The 21,769-nt window shown below is 38.7% G+C and overlaps 1 protein-coding gene across 1 annotated transcript; it reads left to right on the forward strand.

Moving 5' to 3' along the window:
- The first annotated feature begins 4,213 nt into the window (after nucleotides 1-4,213).
- On the forward strand, nucleotides 4,214-8,321 carry LOC149016583 (uncharacterized). Its single transcript, XM_089154685.1, has 3 exons — nucleotides 4,214-4,372; nucleotides 6,525-6,704; nucleotides 6,812-8,321. The coding sequence occupies exon 3, from the start codon at nucleotides 6,829-6,831 to the stop codon at nucleotides 8,158-8,160; it is 1,332 nt and encodes a 443-aa protein (XP_089010811.1). The 5' UTR covers nucleotides 4,214-4,372; nucleotides 6,525-6,704; nucleotides 6,812-6,828; the 3' UTR covers nucleotides 8,161-8,321.
- Nucleotides 8,322-21,769: the final 13,448 nt, after the last annotated feature.

Below are 21,769 nucleotides of genomic sequence, written 5' to 3' on the forward strand. Positions count from 1 at the left end.
TGATTCAGGATTCTGCGAGTATAAAAGGTAAGGATGGTATTCCTAAACAAGATAGCAGAACAGTCTATATTGAAACAAATATGTCTAAATTAGACACAATGATATACACGGCATAACGATTACGGAGCATACATCAATTGAATTGATTCAGTATGATTACACCAAGTATACAAATGATTGTAAAAGATCTCCAAAGGAGTTACCAATATGTGATGATATGAATTGATGCAGGTAGCACGTATGGTTGGAAAGGAGAGGTGCCGACACCGCCGGACACACGGGAAAATGGGATGCCGGAGAGCCCTCCGGACACCTCCAAACGTGGATGACAAATAGGATTGCAGTAGTGTTTGGCAGGATGTCGTATGCGGACCCTAATCGGAGGGGATGAGACCGAACGACCGTGGAGCAATGGGGATTCATGGGCGCCAAGACCGGTAACCAACCCGTGAGAGGACAGGAACACAGTGGGGGCCAATGGTAGGGTGCAATGGTTAGACGGGCTCACGGGCGCAAGACCGGAACCAACCCGGAAAGGACGGAGAGCTCCCGACCAAGTGGATGATCGATAGGGTTGGTGAGTCCGAGTCGGGACATGAGGACCTAGTGGAAGGATACCGGAAAGGATCGCGGGGACGAGGAATGGAAGTACGGATCGACGATGTAACCAAGTAGAAGACTTGATTGGCTAGGTAACCCGACATGCGCCAGACAACCAAATGGTTGTGAGAGAGTGTGTTGACTAACCCCCGCAAGGTTTGTCCGAGGGATGAAGGACCCAACCAACGGCGGAGAATCTTAAATGGTTGGAGGAACCAAGATATCTTAAATGGTTGAGGATGGAGGGACCCAAAGAAGACGGGCAGACAAAGCAGCGCCAAAGAGACCAGAACAAGAGTAGAAACACAGGCTCAACAAGAATGGGGAAGCAAGAAGGAAAGCGCCCGAGCGAAACCACCAGTACGATGTTGTAGACATCCGCAGACGGAAACAGACGGCCCAGAGGAAGCGCAAGGCGAAGAGACAACTCCGGGAAGGTGATGGGACCACAAACTCCGAAGATCACGGGTGGAGCCGACGATGCAGTCCGACCAGAGTGGAAGCGCCGGCTAAGAGATCTACACCACAAGGATGCGCACAAAGTGGAGAATAAAGACCCAAGACGAGGGAAGCACAGACGAGCACCGCGGAGAAGGGGTTGCACACAGGACACCGAACAACCGGACGAATCTCTATGAACAGATTACTCCGACTCTGTATGATTGTCAGATATGTTATTGTTTATGTGGGAGGTTGATCACTCGACCGTCTTGGGTGGGTCACACTCTGGGTATGCCGGTGGGGCGGGGGAGGGCGTGACACTTAAACTCCGGGTGGGCAGCTTTGGGGTAGGGGAGACAGTTTTCTCAGTAGCAGCCCTCTGAGCCTTTGTTACTACTCGAGGAGATCTTCTTTCAGTGGCCTCGATCCCCTTGATCGCATTGGCTCGAATGGCCTCGGTGTTAACCCTTGGAGGCACTGCAAAAGAGATAGAATTAAGAATCTCAAGGAAATCAATTAATGATTGAGAAAACATGAAGATCAGGAAGCTCACACTTGGCCAGCCCCCAGTACTGAAGGATGGCGGTGTATTCCATCTCCAAACCGTGGATCTCTTGGGACCACGTGATTGACTTGATCTTGGTGGCAGCGGCTTGTTGGGCGTCGTCCAAAGGGAGAACGCGATTAGCATCGGCATAGGAATCAGCCTGATTCCAACTGATCGGGAAGTTCAAATGTTTTTGGGGCGCTCAGCAAAAAAAGTACCGTTCACTCCACTTTTTATGATTGGAAGGACAAGTACCTCTGGCTAGGATACTGCTCGACCATCCAAGCTCTATCTTATTACGCTTGGACAGAAAAACCCAACCTGGAGGGTTGGATTGGGACAAGGCGTAGAAATGTACAAAAAGTGCAAGAGAAGTTTTTATGCTAAGTTCAAAGCATAAACCAAGGAAGCCAACAATGTGACGCTAGGTATTGGGGAGAAGCATTCCAGGGCAAATCTCCCAGTGATTTAAAATGGCAGAAAACAAAGGATGGAGAAAAGGAAACCGGACTCCACTCTCCAGAATGTCCAGATACAGTGAGAATTCACCAGCATAAAGGTTTGAGTCGGCCCCCTCGTCAAAGTTGGGAAGTCGAAGAAAGTTATCGGAAGGAAACTCGTAGTGTTGGAATGCCGAAGTCAATTCAATATCGGTGTATTTGGAAACATAATAGCCATGGTTTTCTTCGGGTCTTTTGGATTGTCGGGGGGCCCCTGGCAGAGCCTTAAGGGTTTGGTGAGTTGGGAATAGAGAGGAAGGGTCTGTACTTCAATCTCTTTCCTTTGGCTAACCTCATCAAACTCATGCCAAGCCTTGGTTAGTTTCTGTTCCTCATTATATGATAGTTCATCAACAGAGATAGTAGTCTCGCCACTAGAACTACCCTGGTCGGCGTAATGTTCAGGGGAGCCTTCCACAAAAGTTCTACCACTTCCCCAAAAGTTCTACCACTTCCCATCACACAGAGAGTCTGTTTGTGGCTTTTAAATCATAAAAGAAACAAATGCAAAAGCGAAAAGAGGAGATAAAGCAAGAAAAGATGGCAAGAAAGTTACTAAACTTACTTGTTCACTAGAGTAAGTCGTTTGGAAGCAGAAAGATAGCTAGGGCACAGAGAGGATGATGACGAGTTTTCAAGTTGTAGACAGGAGTGAAATTTGAAAAAGCAACTGGCGGTTTTTAAATAAGCTAGCTTGGGGACATGTGTATGATCAAGATCAGTTTATTCTAACGATCGCGATCGGGCGACTGTTCGAAAAGGCGTGAATGAATCGAATCAAAGTTGACATTTTGAGAAACCTTCGTTCCAAGTTAGAAGCAATGATGTTTTCAGCTGTGATAGACACATGGCGACTCCCGCGTAAAAGCTGAAGACGTTCGCGTAACTCAAGGCGAGTGATGACGCAGCATCATTAAATGTGACTTGACATTTATAAGAGCAAGTGATCATTCAGATTCCTTGTTCGGTTTCCACCCTCGGTTCAAATCATACCAAGCCCTTGGTGCTCCCGAACGCTTGGTCTGGGGGGCTCGTGATACGGGAAAAATATCGTTGAACAAGGTCCGCCCCCTTGGTCCCAGTCGGGGACGAAACTACCGAGTTAGCCTTGAGCGAACCGGGTCCAGAAATGGCGTGTTCAGGAAGAAAATTAATACTATCAGCTCTCATGCACGAGTCCGAGACTCTCGGGATGAATAACCAGTCAAAGTGACGGTTATCGACACTCGTAGGATGGACGATTGTGCTAGCTTGGATAACGACCACGATCATGGCATTAAGATCATGCGATCGGAGGGAGTTATCCACTACCCCACTAACGGGTATAACCGTCTAGATCTGACGGTCATCAAGAGAAGGCACGTACGAGTTCAACGAACGGGATTCAAAGGTAAACTCTATATAAGACATCACCAACGAACGAAGAATGTATCTGAATCGTATTCCCAATTGTCGTATTCGTACTTTTGCTCTGCATTTAGCCAGAGCTTTTGTGACCAGTTCATCAACTGACTTAGCCATTGGAGGTGGACTCCCGACCCCCATGGTCGGGCCACATCTGACGATTGTGTTGCAGGTCATTTTTATGTGATCTAAAGGCTGAGTAGATTTTAGACGCATCATTTTCCAATCCAAAATATGCGTATAAATATTTTAAAAGGAGTTGGTTAGCCGACACCCTAATATGAATACATGTAAATATATTTCAATCCAAAACATGAATGCAAGTATTTTAAAAGGAGTTGAATAGACAACACCCTTTATATATCACAAAAAGCCAACATGAATTTTTAATTAGTATATATATAGTCTTTCACAGTTTTCTTTTCAATCCAAGACATGTGCATAAGTATTTTAAAGGAGTTGGTTAGACAACACTAATTGGTAAACATCGACATCGGTGGACCCCAGAACACTGTGGCTACAGTAACAATTGGCGACCACCAGCACAGTACCTCAATTTTTAAATAGTATTAGTCAACTTTTGAACAGTGATTATCAATTTTTAATTAGTATAAGTCAATTTAGGAATACTATACTTTGTTAATTATTGTTTGCGTCGTTTTCTTCTTACATTTGCGTATAAATAAGCTTGTAAATCGAACAAAGAAACGGGAGAGAAAAAGAGAAGAATAGCAGAGAGATAGTTCAGAGATAGAGAGCAAGAGAATAAGAGAGATAGAAAGAGAGAATTCTGCTCTGGCGACTTCAGTTCTCTGATGTTTTCTCCTGTACTCTGATGTAATGATCTTCTGTAATATATAGCAATCTGTATTCTCCAATGGTTAGTATTCTTTGCTTGTCTTCTTAGTTTTCTGTAAGTTTTCGGGAAATTGAAAGGAATCTTGAGTAGTTAAGATGTAGATCTTCTAAAGGCCTGTTTTTTTGTTTTTTTTTCTTCTTAATTTTAGCAAAAGGAAGGATTTGAGATGGCATGCCTACAGTCGTGCATATACCATCTCTTAGGCCCTTTTTGCGAATTTTTGCATTAATCATGCATTTTTAGGATAAAAGCATGTGTAAATTCATTTCTTGTATCATTTCCGCTGTCTTTCTCCGTTTGAATCAAGTTTTAATTAAAATGACTTTTCTGAAGATCAAGTTTTAGTTTCAGAAAATATACCATAAGTCTTAGGCAGGCGTAAATTCTTCTAAGACCTTATTGTTGTGTGCGTTGAAAGGGCAAGGTGTCCAGAAAGACTTGGGTAAAAGATATGGAACTAGAATCAAATCTAAAAGATTTGAAATTATAGTTATAACTTGATAAATTTTAAAGTGTCACCACAATTTAGTCCTTTGACCATTTGGTCCTCACATCTTTCAGGTAGATCCCAGATCTATTAATCACCAAAGAAATCTTGCACACAAACACAGTGGTAAAAAAAAATGACCATTGTCTTGATTCCATCAAATGTTCACTCGGTTAAGTCCAATTATAGACGTTTAGTCATTGGACTTGGGTGAGGAGGCTAAATGATTTGTTCACTCTTGCTTCGTGTGTGGCTCTCGCATATCGTGTGTTATGCCACCCATGCATTTACAAAATATATATATATTCAATCCAAGACATGCGAATAAGTATTTTAAAAAGAATTGGTTAGACAACACTTTATATATATATATATATATATATATATATATATATATATATACATAGACATATATTTATATATATAGGTTAGACAACACTATATTATATATATATATATATATATATAAATATATATATATCATCATATGAACATTGGGGATAGGGACATTAAGGAATCAAAGCTTTCATATTAGATCCATCGAATCAAAATTTGAAATGGATTTTTGAACTACGAGAAAGTAGTTGGGTTTCAAAAGTATTAATAATTAAAATTGAACATTGAAACTGACAATGACAATGACATGAAATGCATTTAAATTTTAAAAGATAACGATATTTCGTTAATGTATTGCCAATTATGTGTTGGGGGTGCTTTGCTTTTAATATTTACATGTTTTTCTGAAGGTGTATTCAAATTTTGATCTTTACTATTCTTGCTGTCACAGACAAAGGCATGTATGTTGCTTCAATTTTAGTTAATATTTCTAAGGGATAATTACTATTGCCCCCTTGTACTTTGATTTATTTCTACTTTATCCCCTGTACTTTTTAAAATTACTATTCCAATCTTTAACTTTGTCTACAATTACTAATGCCCCCTACCGTTAAGCTCCGTTAGTTTACTGATTATGTGGCATCTATATATTTATTCAAAATCCCAAAAATAACTCTGCAATTATCTTTTTACTTATTTGCTCTTTTTTCAAATTATAATAATACTCTTAATAGGAAAAAATTAACTTTAATTTCACTTTTCTTTTTTAAAAATAAATCACCAAATAAAGGAAAGATGTAATTAAATAAAACTTAAAATAGAAACTAAAATGTTAACAAATATCAAGTTTAATTCAAAGCTGCAAATTGAAAATCACCTAATATATGCTGACCATTATGTATGTTACCAAATTTTCTATCAATTAGATCTTATATGCTAATTTGTTTGTAAAACTTCCATCATGGTGATTATGAAAAATTTAAGTGGAATGTGAAAGTTTCAACAATCATAAGTATGTGGTCCCACCAAATCCAAAACTAATTCTAAAATATAAGATTTTAAGGATATGATTGACATGCAATATAGTTTCTATAAATGAGGGTAATGCCATATTTTTCACTTCTTAATTTTAAGAGCAAAATAGACATTTCATATTTGATGTTAACAACAATTTAACACCGTTAGAAGTGAGGGGCAATATTAATTTCACAAAGAAGAAGATTTGATTAATAATAAAACCAAAGTATAAGGGGGCAATAGTAATTATTCTTATTTCTAACCTTTTCTCGTTTTTATAAAAGACTACATAAGCTTGACTTGGAATTTTCTTTTTATTATCTTCTCTGACAGCGAGGGAAGAGACAACTGGAAAACTGGAGTTGAGGATTTTGCGAGTTAAACAAGAGGAGGAGATGTTTGGGAGGTCTATCAATTTTTTTTAATTTTGTTGTCACTAAGATCGTTTGCTGATCTTGCAGATTTTGATCTTGACCATTCTTGCTGCCACAGACAAAGCAGATCTCGCTGAAGGTATCAATTTTAGTTAACATTTCTAACCCTATTTACTATGTATTGAATATAGTGAAAGATTGATTTTCTCTTTTTCTTTTTCTTTTTTTCATTTTTCATTTGATCAGGTACGTAACTAGGAACTATGAGTAACAATTGGTCGAGGGATGATAAATTATTTGTGGATGGGGAGTTAGAGGTCCTCTCATTCAACCTAAGACTTGCAAATTCACCTTTGCAATCATTGCCAATGGAGCGAAGATCAGATTTTGTCTACGACGGGCCGAAAGGTGATGATTTCAAAGACTACTTGTCTAAGAATGACTTTCGGGTTAATCATAAAGGGAGAGTTATTGTTGTTGTCCCGGGAAGAGATGAAAGGGTTGAAGCTTTTCGTTACTTTCTTCTTGACAAAGTAGTTCCTTTGCGTCGTTTTGGTTTCGAAAACTCACCCTTGCCAAAGAATAAAGAAGTGACGGAATTGAAAAGCCTCCTGGATAATTCCAAAGCTGAATTGGAAAAGAAGAACGATGAGTTGAATGAATCACGAAAGCAACTCGACAGTATCAAAACAGAACTGATGGACAAGATTACTGAGATGAAGAAAGAAGTGATGGAATTGCAAAGCCTCCTGGATAATTCCAAAGCTGAATTGGAAAAGAAGAACAATGAGTTGAATGAATTAGGAAAGCAACTTGACAGTATTAAGACAGAACTGACGGACAAGATTACTGTGATGAAGAAAGAGGTGATGGAATCACAAAGCCGCCTAAATGAAGCTGAAGCTGAATTGGCAAAGAACTATCAGGTGAGTAAATCGCAAAGGCAACAAATGAAGTTAATGGAAAATCCACCACTTGCCAAATTTTCCCCTTCGCAAAGGCACCAAATGAAGTTGATGGAAAATCCACCACTTGCCAAATTTCCCCCTTCTCGGGTCCTAGGTGACTTGAGCAACAATTTTGAGTTTCTTCGTAGGATTAATGGGACTTACGTTAACTCGAAGGGCATATATGTCAAGCTTGATTTTATTGGTGCCAAGAGTTCAGGACCATGGGTTACAACTGATAATTCAATTTACCGTTATGACTCGAATGCAATATTCACTGATTTTTTTAGTTTCGCGCAATTTGATTGGAATAAGCCTGCAATGGATATCCAAGAACGACGTGTTGTATTACCACAGAAAGGGGAGACTGGTGGTTATGCAGATATGCAATGGGATCCAGAAGCTCTTGGTACTGTAGGTTACGTTGCAGCTTTTACGTTCAAAGAATTTTGTTTTATTGGGAGAATGATGCAAGTTTTCGATACTTTCTTTGAGAATGCTTTGGTCACCGTGTTTTTCGAACAGACCAAGTATGACAAAAACAATTGCTACGTAGATGCTTTAGCAACAACTTTCCATGTTCTAAAGACCAAGAATGTGTATTGGAGTGAAGCCAGTAAGACTGAGATTCCAAGATTTATTTCGTAGGATTAAAGAGTTTTATACTGTCTTTTTTAATTATTTGTTTCCTGAGATATGCTGGTACGCAATCATTAACTTCCCATTCTTTTGTTTTCTTGTATTTGTTTCTTGGTATGTTGTACGCAATCTTCAAATTCCATGCTAATGGTGGGTTAGTAAAGCAGTTAAAGGCCCAATCTCCTACGAAGAGGTCTTGGGTTTGCACCCATTCGGCAGAATTAATATTCTCATTCTCATCCCGGTATATAGGAAGCTCTTAATCCACCAAAAAAAAAAAAAAAACAAACATTACCCTTCAACTTCCATTCTTTTGCAAATGCACGTGTACCCATATGTGTGGTTTTGGAAGAGAGTGTTAAATAAATTTTGGAGAGCTTAAGAGAGGAGAGATAAAGATCTTGGAGGGGAATTCAAAAATGATGGCCAAGGAGGTAATTATGTTTTTCGATCAACAATAGACCTATTTCTTTTGATGGGTATCAACAATATACTCTTGTACACGTGAGATCCAAGTATGTTTCACTATTTCAAGAAGTTCTTCAATGCTTTCTTTTGATTATGAACCTATCAATAAAATAATTATTAGTAATACTATAAAATGCACAAAATAATTTACAATGTATTCTCTTCAACAGTTAACATGGAGAAAAGACTATATCCAACACAATTTCCACTTCCATGACATAAGAACATCGCTCATACCCTAGGCTCTTAAGTGTTATACAACCAATGCAAAAGTAAAGAGAAAAGCATAATCTATAAAAAATTACTCAATGTTGTTAATGTTCAACAATTAGTATTCTCATTTATATCATAAGGAGAAAAAAAAATGAAACTGAGTAGAACCCCCAATTCCCTTGAGGCTACGTCTACAACATAATTGTCACACCCCACCCACCGGTCTCAGTTATCCGCCCGACAACCCGTGGGAGTGAACCATCACAGGATCCACGGTCTTACCCATCAATAATAATAAACACAAATATAGACAATCAAGAGCAAGATTAAGTGCAATAATTAATAAAAATGTTACAGGAGTCCAAATACTCCAATAAATATCCAAGAAAGAATCAAAGGAAAGAATCAAGAATCAAATGTAATATCGAATTCAGCGGAAGCAAAATAAATAAACTAAATAATCTTCACTCTGGTTTTCTTTTCTAAATCCAAAAACTAGTTTTCTAAATTAGCAAGTAAAGATGTCCTCCAATCTTTCTCCATACGATCATCAAAATCCTGGCAGTCTACCTCTGTCGGCCATCAATGGGTGCTAAAAGTGCACACAAGCATCTTCAGTAGGCTTCATGCTCTGCAAGTTCATGTACCACTGTTTGTGTCACATGCGCTTCATACGAGAAGGCTCTTTCATACTAATCATCTCCAACTTCTAACGTTGTGCAACCATCTGTACAACTCATATAATATATATAATGAAAAGAATGAGTTCCGACGAACTAAGTAAGGAACATACAATTCTCATATATATGTCAATACAATCCACGAATGCACATATGAAATGATATGGATGGTATGCAGAAATATGAATGCTACTAAGATCTAACTATGTAAGTCTCTAACAGCTGACATTCTTTAAGATATAACACCAGCCCTTCTCTGGGTAGGTCTAGTCACTCTGATCCGGCAAGGACCAGTTACCTCTGTAGGGATCCTGGGCAAAGGGGTAAGTCCACAATTGGCTCTCAAACCATGGCTGGGGTTAAGTCAACACTCTCTCACCACGACCATTGGTAATGAGTACTGGTGCATGTCGAGGTTTCTAATACAATGCAAGTCATAATGGTAACATACTATATGGAGTCCAGATACTTCCCTTATGGCACCAACCAACTCAGTTCAGTATCCTTCGCAACCTAGGAGTGAGAACCCTCACAGACTAGTTACTGCTGTTGGACTCCACTCCTTGACCCTATGGTCATCCACATTGTTGGGGCAGATGCTCTCATGACTCCTCACGACACCCGGTCCGCTCCTTGGACGTCCATGAGCCCAACCCTAACATATGCAACCCTACCATTGCATGACCAATAGTGGACCACTGAATCTTCGCACTGGATTGATTACCGCTGTAGGATGAAACAGAGTCACGTCACCATTGTCACGGGTCACTTGGCTTCAATTCCCCTGCCGAAATGGTAATAGCATGTGGGGTACCTAGCCATGCAATTCTAGACTCTCCTAGGTATGTCATCCAGCAATCATGATAGTGCTAGAGGCATCAGTGAGCATGTGTCCCATACCACAACCCTCTGATATCTTCAGCCAAGATATCCCAATGGAATACCTCTTCCATCACAACTACACTACATCACTCTTTATCATACCATGAACAGTTGTGCAATGTCGTAAAAGATAAAGTGCATAAAAGAACATTACAAACAACAAGTATACAATAAGATTCACATGCTTTATACAATTATAGCAAGCTACATGATCAAAGAATAGTAAATAGAATAGTTGAATCATCATGTATATGTAATTGCATATAAATAAGAATGCATGTCCTTACCTGTAATTTAGTAGAACCTCTTTAAGTTGCAATCCAATAATAATTATAAGACTTTTAGTAGAAACAGAGGACATCTAGGCATAGGGTTACAAGAATATATAAGAGTCAAGAGTCAAAACAAATCCAAAATCAAACCTACACAGCTATTGGAAACCAGCCGGTTGCTTGTGCCGGTCGCTTAGGTTAAGCGACCTCCACAAGCGACCGCCCCTATTTCAGATAGTTTCCAACTCCGAAAATTAGACTTGATCATCCGATTTCAATCCGTTTTGGGATGATCTTAGTCCAAATTTTAATCTTAATAGCTCTAGAACAAAGGGGTAATAAGAAACCCTAAAATTAACAAAGATTTATTACCCAAATCATTCCCCTTGATGAGATCCATCCATTAAACAAATGCAGGGACTCGTTTCTGGACAGGATCTCATCAATAACATTGAAAAGGGAGATACAACTAATCAATTGGGTAACCACTAACAAAATGGGGATGGGTTCATATCAATTAGAGGTTAAAAATAAGAGGATAGCAGATGAAGATTCATTACCTTAACAAGAATCACCAAGAATAGAAGGGAAGAGATTCCAGATCACTAACAGCACTTCGCCCAAAATAGCAACCCCAACATAATAATGAGTTAATAGGGCGAGGGTTGCTATTTATAACAAATAGGGGGCAAAATAGGGCATTTTCCCGCAAGTAGAAAGTGGCAACTGCTCTGCGATTGCCAAGCACTGCCTTAGCATAGATACATGGAAAACATCATGCACACCAGCAATAGACGGAGGCAGAACCAACCGATAAGCTACTGGTCCAACCTTTTCAATAATGTCAAAGGGACCAATATACCTAGGGCTGAGCTTTCCTTTGATTGAAACGCACGACTTCCTTCAACTGCGAAACTTTCAAAAACGCACTCTCACCAACTTGAAACTCAAGATCTGATCTTCTTTTATCTACATAAGACTTCTGTCGAGATTTGGCAGTTTGATCCTTTCTCTAATCATATCCACCATAGTACCTGTGGTTTCGATTAGATCAAGGCCAAGAACATGCCTTTCCTCAACTTCATCCCAATACAGATGAGTTCTGCAAATCTTTCCATACAAAGCTTTAAATGAGGCCATTCCAATTGAAGACTGATAGCTATTATTATATGCAAACTCCACCAAGGCTAGATGGTCATCCCAATTACCACTCATATCTATGACGCACGCTCTAAGCATATCTTCCAAAATCTGTATGGTCCTTTTCGATTGTCCATTGATTTGAGGATGATGAGCAGTATTCAAATTCAATTGTATTCCCAAGGCTTTCTGCAGACTATTCCAGAAATGAGAGGTGAATCTCGAATCTCTATCAGGCACACCATGCAGTCTCACCACATTGTCAACACACAACCTAGCCAACTTGTCCATGGTAGGTGATCTTCATCGGAAAAAAAAAATGAGCCGATTTGGTCAATCGGTCCACTACCACCCACACTGAGTCATTCCCTTTGTTGGTTCAGGGTAGACCTGCAACAAAATCCATGGCAATGTCTTCCCACTTCATACTAGGTACTGGAAGAGGTTGCAGAAGGCCAGACGAAGGCTGCCGAACAGCTTTCACACATTGACAAGTTCCACACTTAGCAATGAAGTCTTCCACATCAGTCTTCATGCCGAACCACCAAAAATACCCTTTCATATCCTGGTACATTTTCACACTTCCGGGATGGATAGTAAAGATGGACTGATGAGCATTAGTCAAGATTTCTTTTCTGAGGTCTTCTACAGTAGGAACACAAACTCTATCTATGAAAACAAGAGCACCATAAAACGCTAGGGAGAAATCTTCTACTTCCTTAGTCTTCGAAGTGATCAGATCAATCTTCTTCTTCAATTCCAAATCAGTCGACTTCAGAGCAACAATTTGGTCTCTCAAACTTGGTCGAATTGACACAGCTGCCAAAATAGCACTGGAACCTTCTGACAAAATCTCAAGTTCGAATTTGACGATGGAGAACAATAAGGGCTTACTGAGAGATGCCATATCTACACTTTCTCGATTGTTCTTTCTACTCAAAGCATCAACAACCACATTAGCTTTTCCTGGATGATATTGAATATTGCAATCATAGTCTTTCACTAGTTCTAGCCATCTTCGTTGTCTCATATTCAACTCCTTTTGAGTAAAGAAAAACTTGAGACTCTTGTGGTCAGTGAAAATAGATATCTTTTCACCATACAGATAGTGACGCCAGATCTTCAGAGCAAAACCACAGCTGCCAATTCCAAATCGTGAATAGGATAGTTATACTCGTAGTTCTTCAATTGCCTAGGAGCATAAGCTACAACATTCCCATGCTGCATCAAAACACAATCCAAACCACTTTAGAGTCATCGGTATACACTGTCAAATCTCCAGAGTCATCTAGTAATGTCAACCTCTTCTTGAGTTCTTGAACACTCTCTTCACAGACTTCATTCCACTCAAATTTGATTCCCTTCCTGGTAAGCTTCGTCATAGGGCTGATAGTCTAGAGAAATTCTCAACAAAGCATCTATAATAGCCAGCCAACCAAGGAAACTTCTAATCTCGGTGACTGACTTAGGCCTGTCCCAATCTGCCAAAGCTTGAACCTTCGCAGAATCAACTTTAATACCATCAACAGAAACAATGTGACTCAAAAAGATAACTTTGGACAACCAAAAGTCACATTTGCTGAATTTGGCATTCAACTTCTTCAACTTTCTTCGAATTATGTACTATTTGAGCATAACTCTTAATCACCAAGAGGGTGAGATATGTCTTGATTGAGGGTCTCAGTCCTTTGAAGAACTTCTTCGCTTTAGCTCTATCCTCCTTTAAGGATTCGGGAGCAAAGAAAAGCAATTCTTCAAATTTCTGTTGATACTCAAGTACAGAAAGGGGACTGCGTGAAAGTCATGAACTCCGACTCTTTCGCATCCTTCACAGACTCGGGGAAATAATTCTTACAAAAAGCTTCCTAAAATGATCTCCAAGAGACACCATCAAGCAGCACATCAACTTCAGGGATAGGCCTACCGCTATTTCGACTAGAGGAGGCACCACGGTTCCTTCATCCAACCTAACTATCAATCTAAAACAAAAGGTCAAAAATCCACGAAAAATTTCATCCAATTTCAAACTCACACTTCCAACATGTCTTACACACTTAACTCAACTGCACAGGCCATTGAAAATCCAAACAAAGCTTCAAAAATCAAATTTTCTCAAAATTGCCAAAATAGCAAAATTTGCCTTGCTTGAAAAACAGCTTAAAGGGCCCACTTTCTCTATTCCAAATTCATTTCTATCTTTACCAACTTCGAGTTTGGCTCTGGGAAAAAGGGTTCTAGGGCTCCTAAGGTTTCCAAGAGGCTTCAACAACATTGCACAACTTCTTTTAATCATCAAACACAAGGTAGTCTTCATTCTCACTTCTCTTTCTTTTCAATTTCCATTTACCTACAAAATGATTTTCTTCAAAAATGAGAAATGCTTGCTATTCTTGGTTAGAAATATGACTAGGGATCTTTAGAAACATGCTCCAACAAATTTCCAAACAAAACCATGCTCCAACAACGAGATTTTCCACTTTGCACCAATTTCACTATTCACCTTAACAGAAATCCAACTTTGCAAACACTTGTCCCATTTTCAAACCAAACGGAATTTTGACACCAAACCACTTCCTGCATGACTGATTCACTAAGAGGAACGTGCTCCCACACTTCGTTCAGCCAAATTCTAACTTTTGAAAAATCACAAACTTTAGCCCAAAAGAGGGTTTCTTCTTCCAAAGTTGCTGAATTTTCACTCCCACATTGCAAATTTGATAGATTTTCATCAAACAAACCATCCGAGCATGTTTATCCAAGTCTTATGCACATGCTAGTATGTTAGAATCGCAATTTCGCCAAAGTCAAAAATTACCAAAATGCCCTTCTTCACCAAATATTGCACTGCTTAACTTCCTTTACTCGTGCAATGCAAAACTCAACTTATCTCTTCAGATTTCCAACAAACCACCAGGAGGGAGAAGCCTAGGACTAGAAGAGGTAGGCAAAGTGCTAATGCTATGTCACAAGCAGAGATTATACAAGGATAAGGAGACAACAGTCCAAACTCCATATGAGGTTCAGGATCAAGATGAAGATGATGATGAAGAGGATCAAGAGGTTCAGGAAGATGAGGAGGAAACTATTACAGCTTGACAGTTTAAGGTTAGAGGTCCTTCGCATTCAACTTCCAAGGCACCGGGTGTGGTTTCTCAGTTGTTAGCGAAAACTTCCACACAAGAGAGGATAGAGACACTCATATAAACTAAAGGAGATCAATTGACACGACTGGAGGAGTCTCGAACTATGAAAGATCAGCTCGATTCTCAAAAACAATTACCTAGATAGACAGTTCTAGGAATTCCTTTTACGTCATCACAGATGTATTCACTTTCAGACTTGTAAACCTAAGTGATTAGTGAAGTTAAATTTGTATCACTTGTGTTATTGTATATTATGCTTTTCTTTTGTTGCATTAATAATTATTCAATCTTTAGTTATGACTCATAACGACCACTCACAACCCTTACTCCCAACGACAACCTAAAACCACAACTCTCGACTTAGACTCGTACGACAACACATGATGACAACACTGCTCAGACTCATATGACGACTTACTTCCGACAACATCTCAAAACAAAAACTTACTCACAAAAACAACTCATGACTCGACACACATACAATAACTTAAAACTGACAACTCAACTTTAACCCATGACTAACACCCAAGTACAAGTCATAAATTTTAATTATTGTGCATTATTCAAACTTGGTGTATTATGCTTTATTTATTCAAATTTCTAGTCCAAGGTTCTCTATAATTCACTTCTAAGAGAATTTGAGTCACTTATGGATCTATGACTCAGATTGCTCATCTAATACTTGTATTAACTATTATTGACTTCGGTAAAACCAGGGCTCGATACCACTCTGTCACACCCCACCCGCCGGTCTCGGTTATCCGCCCGACAACTCGTGGGAGTGAACCATCACAAGATCCATGGTCTTACCCATCAATAATAATAAACACAAATATAGACAATCAAGAGCAAGATTAAGTGCAATAATTAATAAAAAGGTTATAGGAGTCCAAATACTCCAATAATCATCCAAAAAAGAATCAAAGGAAAGAATCAAGAATCAAATGTAATATCGAGTTCAACGGAAGCAAAATAATAAACTAAATAATCTTCTCTCTAGTTTTCTTTTCTAAATGTAAAAACTAGTTTTCTAAATTAGCAAATAAAGATGTCCTCCAATCTTTCTCCATACGATCATCAAAATCCTGGCAATCTGCCTCTGTCGGCCATTAATGGGTGCTAAAAGTGCACACAAGCATCTTCAAGAGGCTTCATGCTCTGCAAGTTCATGTACCACTGTCTGTGTCACATCAGCTTCATACGAGAAGGCTATTTCATACGAATCATTTCCAACTTCCGACATTGTGCAACCATCTGTACAACTCATATTATATATATAATGAAAGAATGAGTTCCGACGAACTCAGTAAGGAACAGACAATCTTATATATATGTCAATACAATCCACGAATGCACATATGAAATGATATGGATGGTATGCAAAAATATGAATGCTACTAAGATCTAACTATGCAAGTCTCTAACAGCTGACATGCTTTAAGATATAACACCAGCCCTTCTCTGGGTAGGTCTAGTCACTCTGATCCGACAAGGACTGGTTACCTCTGTAGGGATCCTGGGCAAAGGGGTAAGTCCACACCTGACTCTCAGACCATGGCTGGGGTTAAGTCAACACTCTCTCACCACGACCATTGGTAATGAGTACTGGCGCATGTCGGGGTTTCTAATCCAATGCAAGTCATAATGGTAACATACTATATGAAGTCCATATACTTCCCCTATGACACCAACCAACTCGATTTAGTATCCTTCGCAACTTAGGAGTGAGAACCCTCACGGACTGGTTACCGCTATTAGACTCCACTCCTTAACCCTATGGTCATCCACATATTGTTGGGGCGGATGCTCTCATGACTCCTCACGACACCCGTTCCGCTCCTTGGACGTCCATGAGCCCAACCCTAACATATGCAACCCTACCATTGCATGACCAATAGTGGACCACTGAATCTCCGCACGAGACTGGTTACTGCTGTAGGGTGAAAGTCTAAAGTTGTCTTAGTTTTAAGTTTATCCAGTTTCTATGTACAAAGAAATAACAATTTATTTGTTGATTTCCTAGCTAGGAGTGCAAAAATACAGTCAGTTTTTAAGGTTTGGTGGCTACCCTGCCCTCTCCCCCCCCCCACTTTTTTTATTGTTGATACATTTTTTTTTTGCCTCTATGAGGATTTTATTGGTTATTATCATAAGAGTAGACCAAAATGGCAAAATTTGAATAGAGTGTACATAAGATACCTGTTAGTGTTATAATGGATCTAAACCCTTCATCACATACTTGCTAACATTGTAGGAATTTGCAGTCGAAAAAGAAAAATGGAAAATAGAAATAAAACTACTATTTCCTAGCATATTATGAAGTCTGATTGATATTCCCAGGTCTAATTTATAATTAGATTTAGTGATTAACCTATATGATTATCAAATTGAAACAAGAATACAGATTCACAATCGGTAAACCCTAGCCTAACAAATCATTCGGTCATGTGATTTACCAAGAAAATTGGAAGCAAGAAGAAGAAGAAGAGACACAGGGCGTTTGATGAAGGAGTTTGGTTCTTTCGAACCTCCATCTCCAGGAGTAAAGACTGGAGTCCGATCCACTATAATCAATCAACAATTACAGAAAAACAGGGAAGAATAAGGGGCAGAAAAACAGGGAAGAATAAGGGGCAGAAAAACAGGGAAGAATAAGGGTACAGATGTCACCGTATATGGCAACCAAATTGGCTCAAGTCATCATCGAGTATCCCTCCATATCTGAGGAACAAAAGCCCTCTCGAATAACTCCAAAGAACATACCAGAGAAGACGATTCACACAGCCAGAAACATAGCCAAGCCTTCACCGAAATGCCACACGAAAGCCATCGAGTGTTCCTTTCCTTCTACTGAGCATCTTCTCTTCAGATGATACAAGGATCATACAAGAACAAGGATCAAAGATGAAGAACAAGGTAGAACGATGCCATAGCCAGAATCGCCAGAGCTCAGTTGGATTTCCCAATTCCAGAAACCCCCAAAATCTGAATCGTGTTTTGCATACCCCTAATGAGACTAAACCGGCCAATGATATGATATACAACAAATGAACCAACTGGTTCAATAATAACCCAACTTAGGAAAGGAAATTCCCAGATTAACCCTAACAATCTCCCCCTTAATCTGTAATTTCTAAACTATAGTAGACCGGGCTCCAACCGTCATCGTCCAAGTGTACCTGCACAAACAAAAGAAAAAAGACCACAGTACAATGCAAACAAAAAATATGCAAAGTACCTAGACATGCACTAACCATGCAACACTAAAGGACTCACTGCTGATATACCATGCAACAAACTGCACCAGGTAGAGAAACCCATAAACAACAATTCCTAGTTCACAACTCAACCAAATCAACATGGAGAGTACATATGCACACACCAAGCATATATCTCATAACAGAGAAAAAACAGAACAAGAGTAATAAAAATTTGGGTAGCATCTCCCATAAAATTGCAACATATGCAAACCTAATAAACAAACACAAGACATACCTGGACATCACCACACCATAGATAAATGAAAACAAGGTATACAATCTCCACAAAAGGTAATAACCCACCACATAGACTTACTCATGCCAACCAAAGCATAATAAATATATCAATTAAAACAAGTAAGACTTTAAACAAGAAACTAATATAAACTTCAAGAAATCCATGGTGATATCCAAAACCAACCTAGATTAACAAAACCTCACAAACATCAACAGATGAACAACATGGATCCATACATAATTGACAATGCCAACACAGCCCATGAATCTACACAAATGCTTACAATATAAGCCAAGTCAAGTCTAAAACATATCACATGATACATAAGAGAACTTAACCAACTAGAGAAGAGAGATTGAACAATTCAAATATAAAACATGACAAGTAAACATAAATCTCTCCCCCTCAACCAATAGATCCCAAAACTTAGGAAATTCCTAACAGATCCAAATACTTTCATTTCAAATTCTGATTTTTAAAAACTTCCCCAAGGAATACAATCATGCAATCAATATGTAGACCACATAAAGGCAGATATAGGACACAGAAAATGAAATGAAAAACTAGAGGCAATTGTCAACCTAAAATGCAAAATACAATGCAAAAACTCAAACATCAAGTCTTATATATCAATGCCAAGGGTATTCAAATGAAATCACAACAGGATTCATTAACAAGTCATATTTTCAAATTTAGTTGTTAAAATGCCTAAAGAAGTTGCAAATCATTATTTCTTCTACATTAAAGTAAAGAAAGACAACTAGTATCCAATTACCCATTAAAATAATAAAGAGAGTAACTCAGGATAGCAAACATTCTAATAGCCTCACATTTAATCAACAAAATGAAAATATTCTAGACAAACCCAAATAGGCAATAACACTCCTCAATCCATCACTGGCTTACTACCACTACTCAAACCAGGACCTTTTCACCCACTCACCACACATGATGGGCACAAGTCATAACTAGACAAATCCAGGTCATCTAGAGTAGAAACCAAACCAGAGATAAAAGAAGTAAACTCAATAAGACTTAACAACTCTGACCTACAAGACCAGACTCAATGACCACATAAAAAATCTAACTGCAAACAAGACATAACCTAACCAATAAAACTGGTGCAAGTCATCTTACCAGACAACTCCATAAATCTGACAATAACTACTCCCACTCAAAATCATACAAGCTGACAGACCATATCCCCTAAATATCATGTAACCCCAACAACCTGTGAGGACACACCCTCTTGACATCTCCTATGTCAAGACCAGCACTAATGCTGAACATGGAGACTATACCTCTCCAAACACCAGGGATATACCTAATGCTATACCAAGTGAAATAGAAATCCTCATGTGTAACCAACTGTACTAAACAATCTCAACACCACCTATTACCACTCTAGCATTTCAAAACTCAGTCAGACATGTATAACCAATGCAAATAAAAGCATCCATGAGAGTACAAAACATGTTGTCTCAGATTTATTAAATAAACAGCTTCCTTACACACGCATATCACCTTAAAGATAAATAGACCACCTCCCTTTAACAAAGGAACAAAATAGGAGAAACCAAAGTGTGCACCCAATGGAAATCCAAGTAACCAGGTCTTAAAACAAGGTCTATGCTAACACAGAAAGCACCTAGGTCATCAAAGGACCTCAAACATATTTAATTCACCAGAATTAGGCACATTATTGTTAGATGTCTCACCTTCTTGCAGTTTCCTCTTGTATGCAAAACATTTTTTCTTAATATGACCCATTTTATGACAGAAATAACATCTCCTGGTGTTAGAATTAGTCTTATTATTATTCCCATTATTATTCTTGTTGTTATTTTCATGATTGTCATACACTTTACCCTTTCCCTTGGACTTCTCATGTTTGTAAGAGCCCTTGCCCTTAACAAACAAATTGTCCCCACTGCCTTTAGACTTACCAGAAGCCAACAGTTCTGATTCCCTATTCTTTAAAGCATCAATCAATTGTTCTAGGGAAATGTTTTGACAAGCATACTTAATTGAATTCTTAACAACAAGATAGTCATTATGAAGGGATTTCAATAGGATAACAGACAGGTCCTGGTCTTCCAATTTGGTCTTTTCCCCAGTACTGGCCAAGTCTTGAATCAACTTCTTAAACACATCTAGGTTCTTATCAAGGCTGATTGTAGGGTTCATCTTAAACCCATACAAATTTTCTTTCAGATAAATCATATTACCTAGATTCTTAATTTTTCTGGTAAATTAGTTCAAGCTTATTCCATACTTTAATAAGGGTATTGTCATCATCATCCAAACACCTGATAACACCATCAATGATGTTCCAGAGCATGCAACCAATTGCATTCTCCATCATTTCAGTCCTCAAGACTAAGTCAATGCTTTCAAAGAAAGCAACTGGGTCATCTATGGATCTTAGGAGTTTCTGTTGAGCCATTAAAGCTCTGACCTTTCTCTTCCAAATCCCAAAGTCCCCTATCCCATCAAACTTCTCTATGTCTACCCTGGAACCCCCCATAGGAGTATCCAAACTTAGGTAACTAGGATTCCCCCTTAGACCTATTGCTCTACTAGAGCCTGTGGTAACCACACTGACCACACTGGGAGGAGTGCCCTCCTCTGGTAGACAAAATTCCTTGCTTAACTCCACTTTGGAGCCGGTAAATCACAACAAATCAGTATATAAGAAATAATTCAAACAATACAGATATATACAATTCTGAGAAAGGAAGATTAAACTAATCAAGCATCAATTAATCACACTTTGTTTGCTAATATCATTCAATTAGATGTTAACACAACAGGCCAATACAAACCAAGTAAAGTGCCAATATTAACAAACTAATATAATAATGCAATTTTATAAAATAATATTCAGCAAAATTATAAAAAACGGTGATAAAACAAAAAAAAACCCCCCCCAAAAAAACCCCCCCAAAAAAAAAAAAAACCCCCAAAAAAAAAAAAAAAACCCCCCCCCCACAAAACAAAAGAAGAGGGGGGGGGGGGAGGGGGGGAAAAGCAAAAAAAAAAAAAAAAAAAAAAAAAAAAAAACCCCAAAAACCAACAAAAACCAACCCCCCCCCCCCAACCCCGGCAAACACCAAAGAAAGAAAAAACAAAAGAAAAAAAAAAAAAAAAAAAAAAAAAAAAAAAAAAAAAAAACCAAAAAAAAAAAAAAAAAAAAAAAAAAAAAAACAAAACACACACCCCCCCCCCCCCCCCCCCCCGCCCCCCCGCCCGCGCGGCGGGGGGGCCCCACAAGATCCATGGTTTTAGTCTATCAATAATAATAAATACAAATACCGTAATC

The sequence above is a fragment of the Hakea prostrata genome, chromosome 5, assembly GCF_041222555.1.
Source record: "Hakea prostrata isolate BN-2017 chromosome 5, UWA_Hpros_2, whole genome shotgun sequence".
NCBI lineage: Eukaryota > Viridiplantae > Streptophyta > Magnoliopsida > Proteales > Proteaceae > Hakea > Hakea prostrata.

What these genes read in the sequence shown, in the direction of transcription:
- LOC149016583 (XM_089154685.1), top strand. Translation starts at nt 6,829, where the DNA reads ATGAGTAACAATTGGTCGAGGGATGATAAATTATTTGTGGATGGGGAG.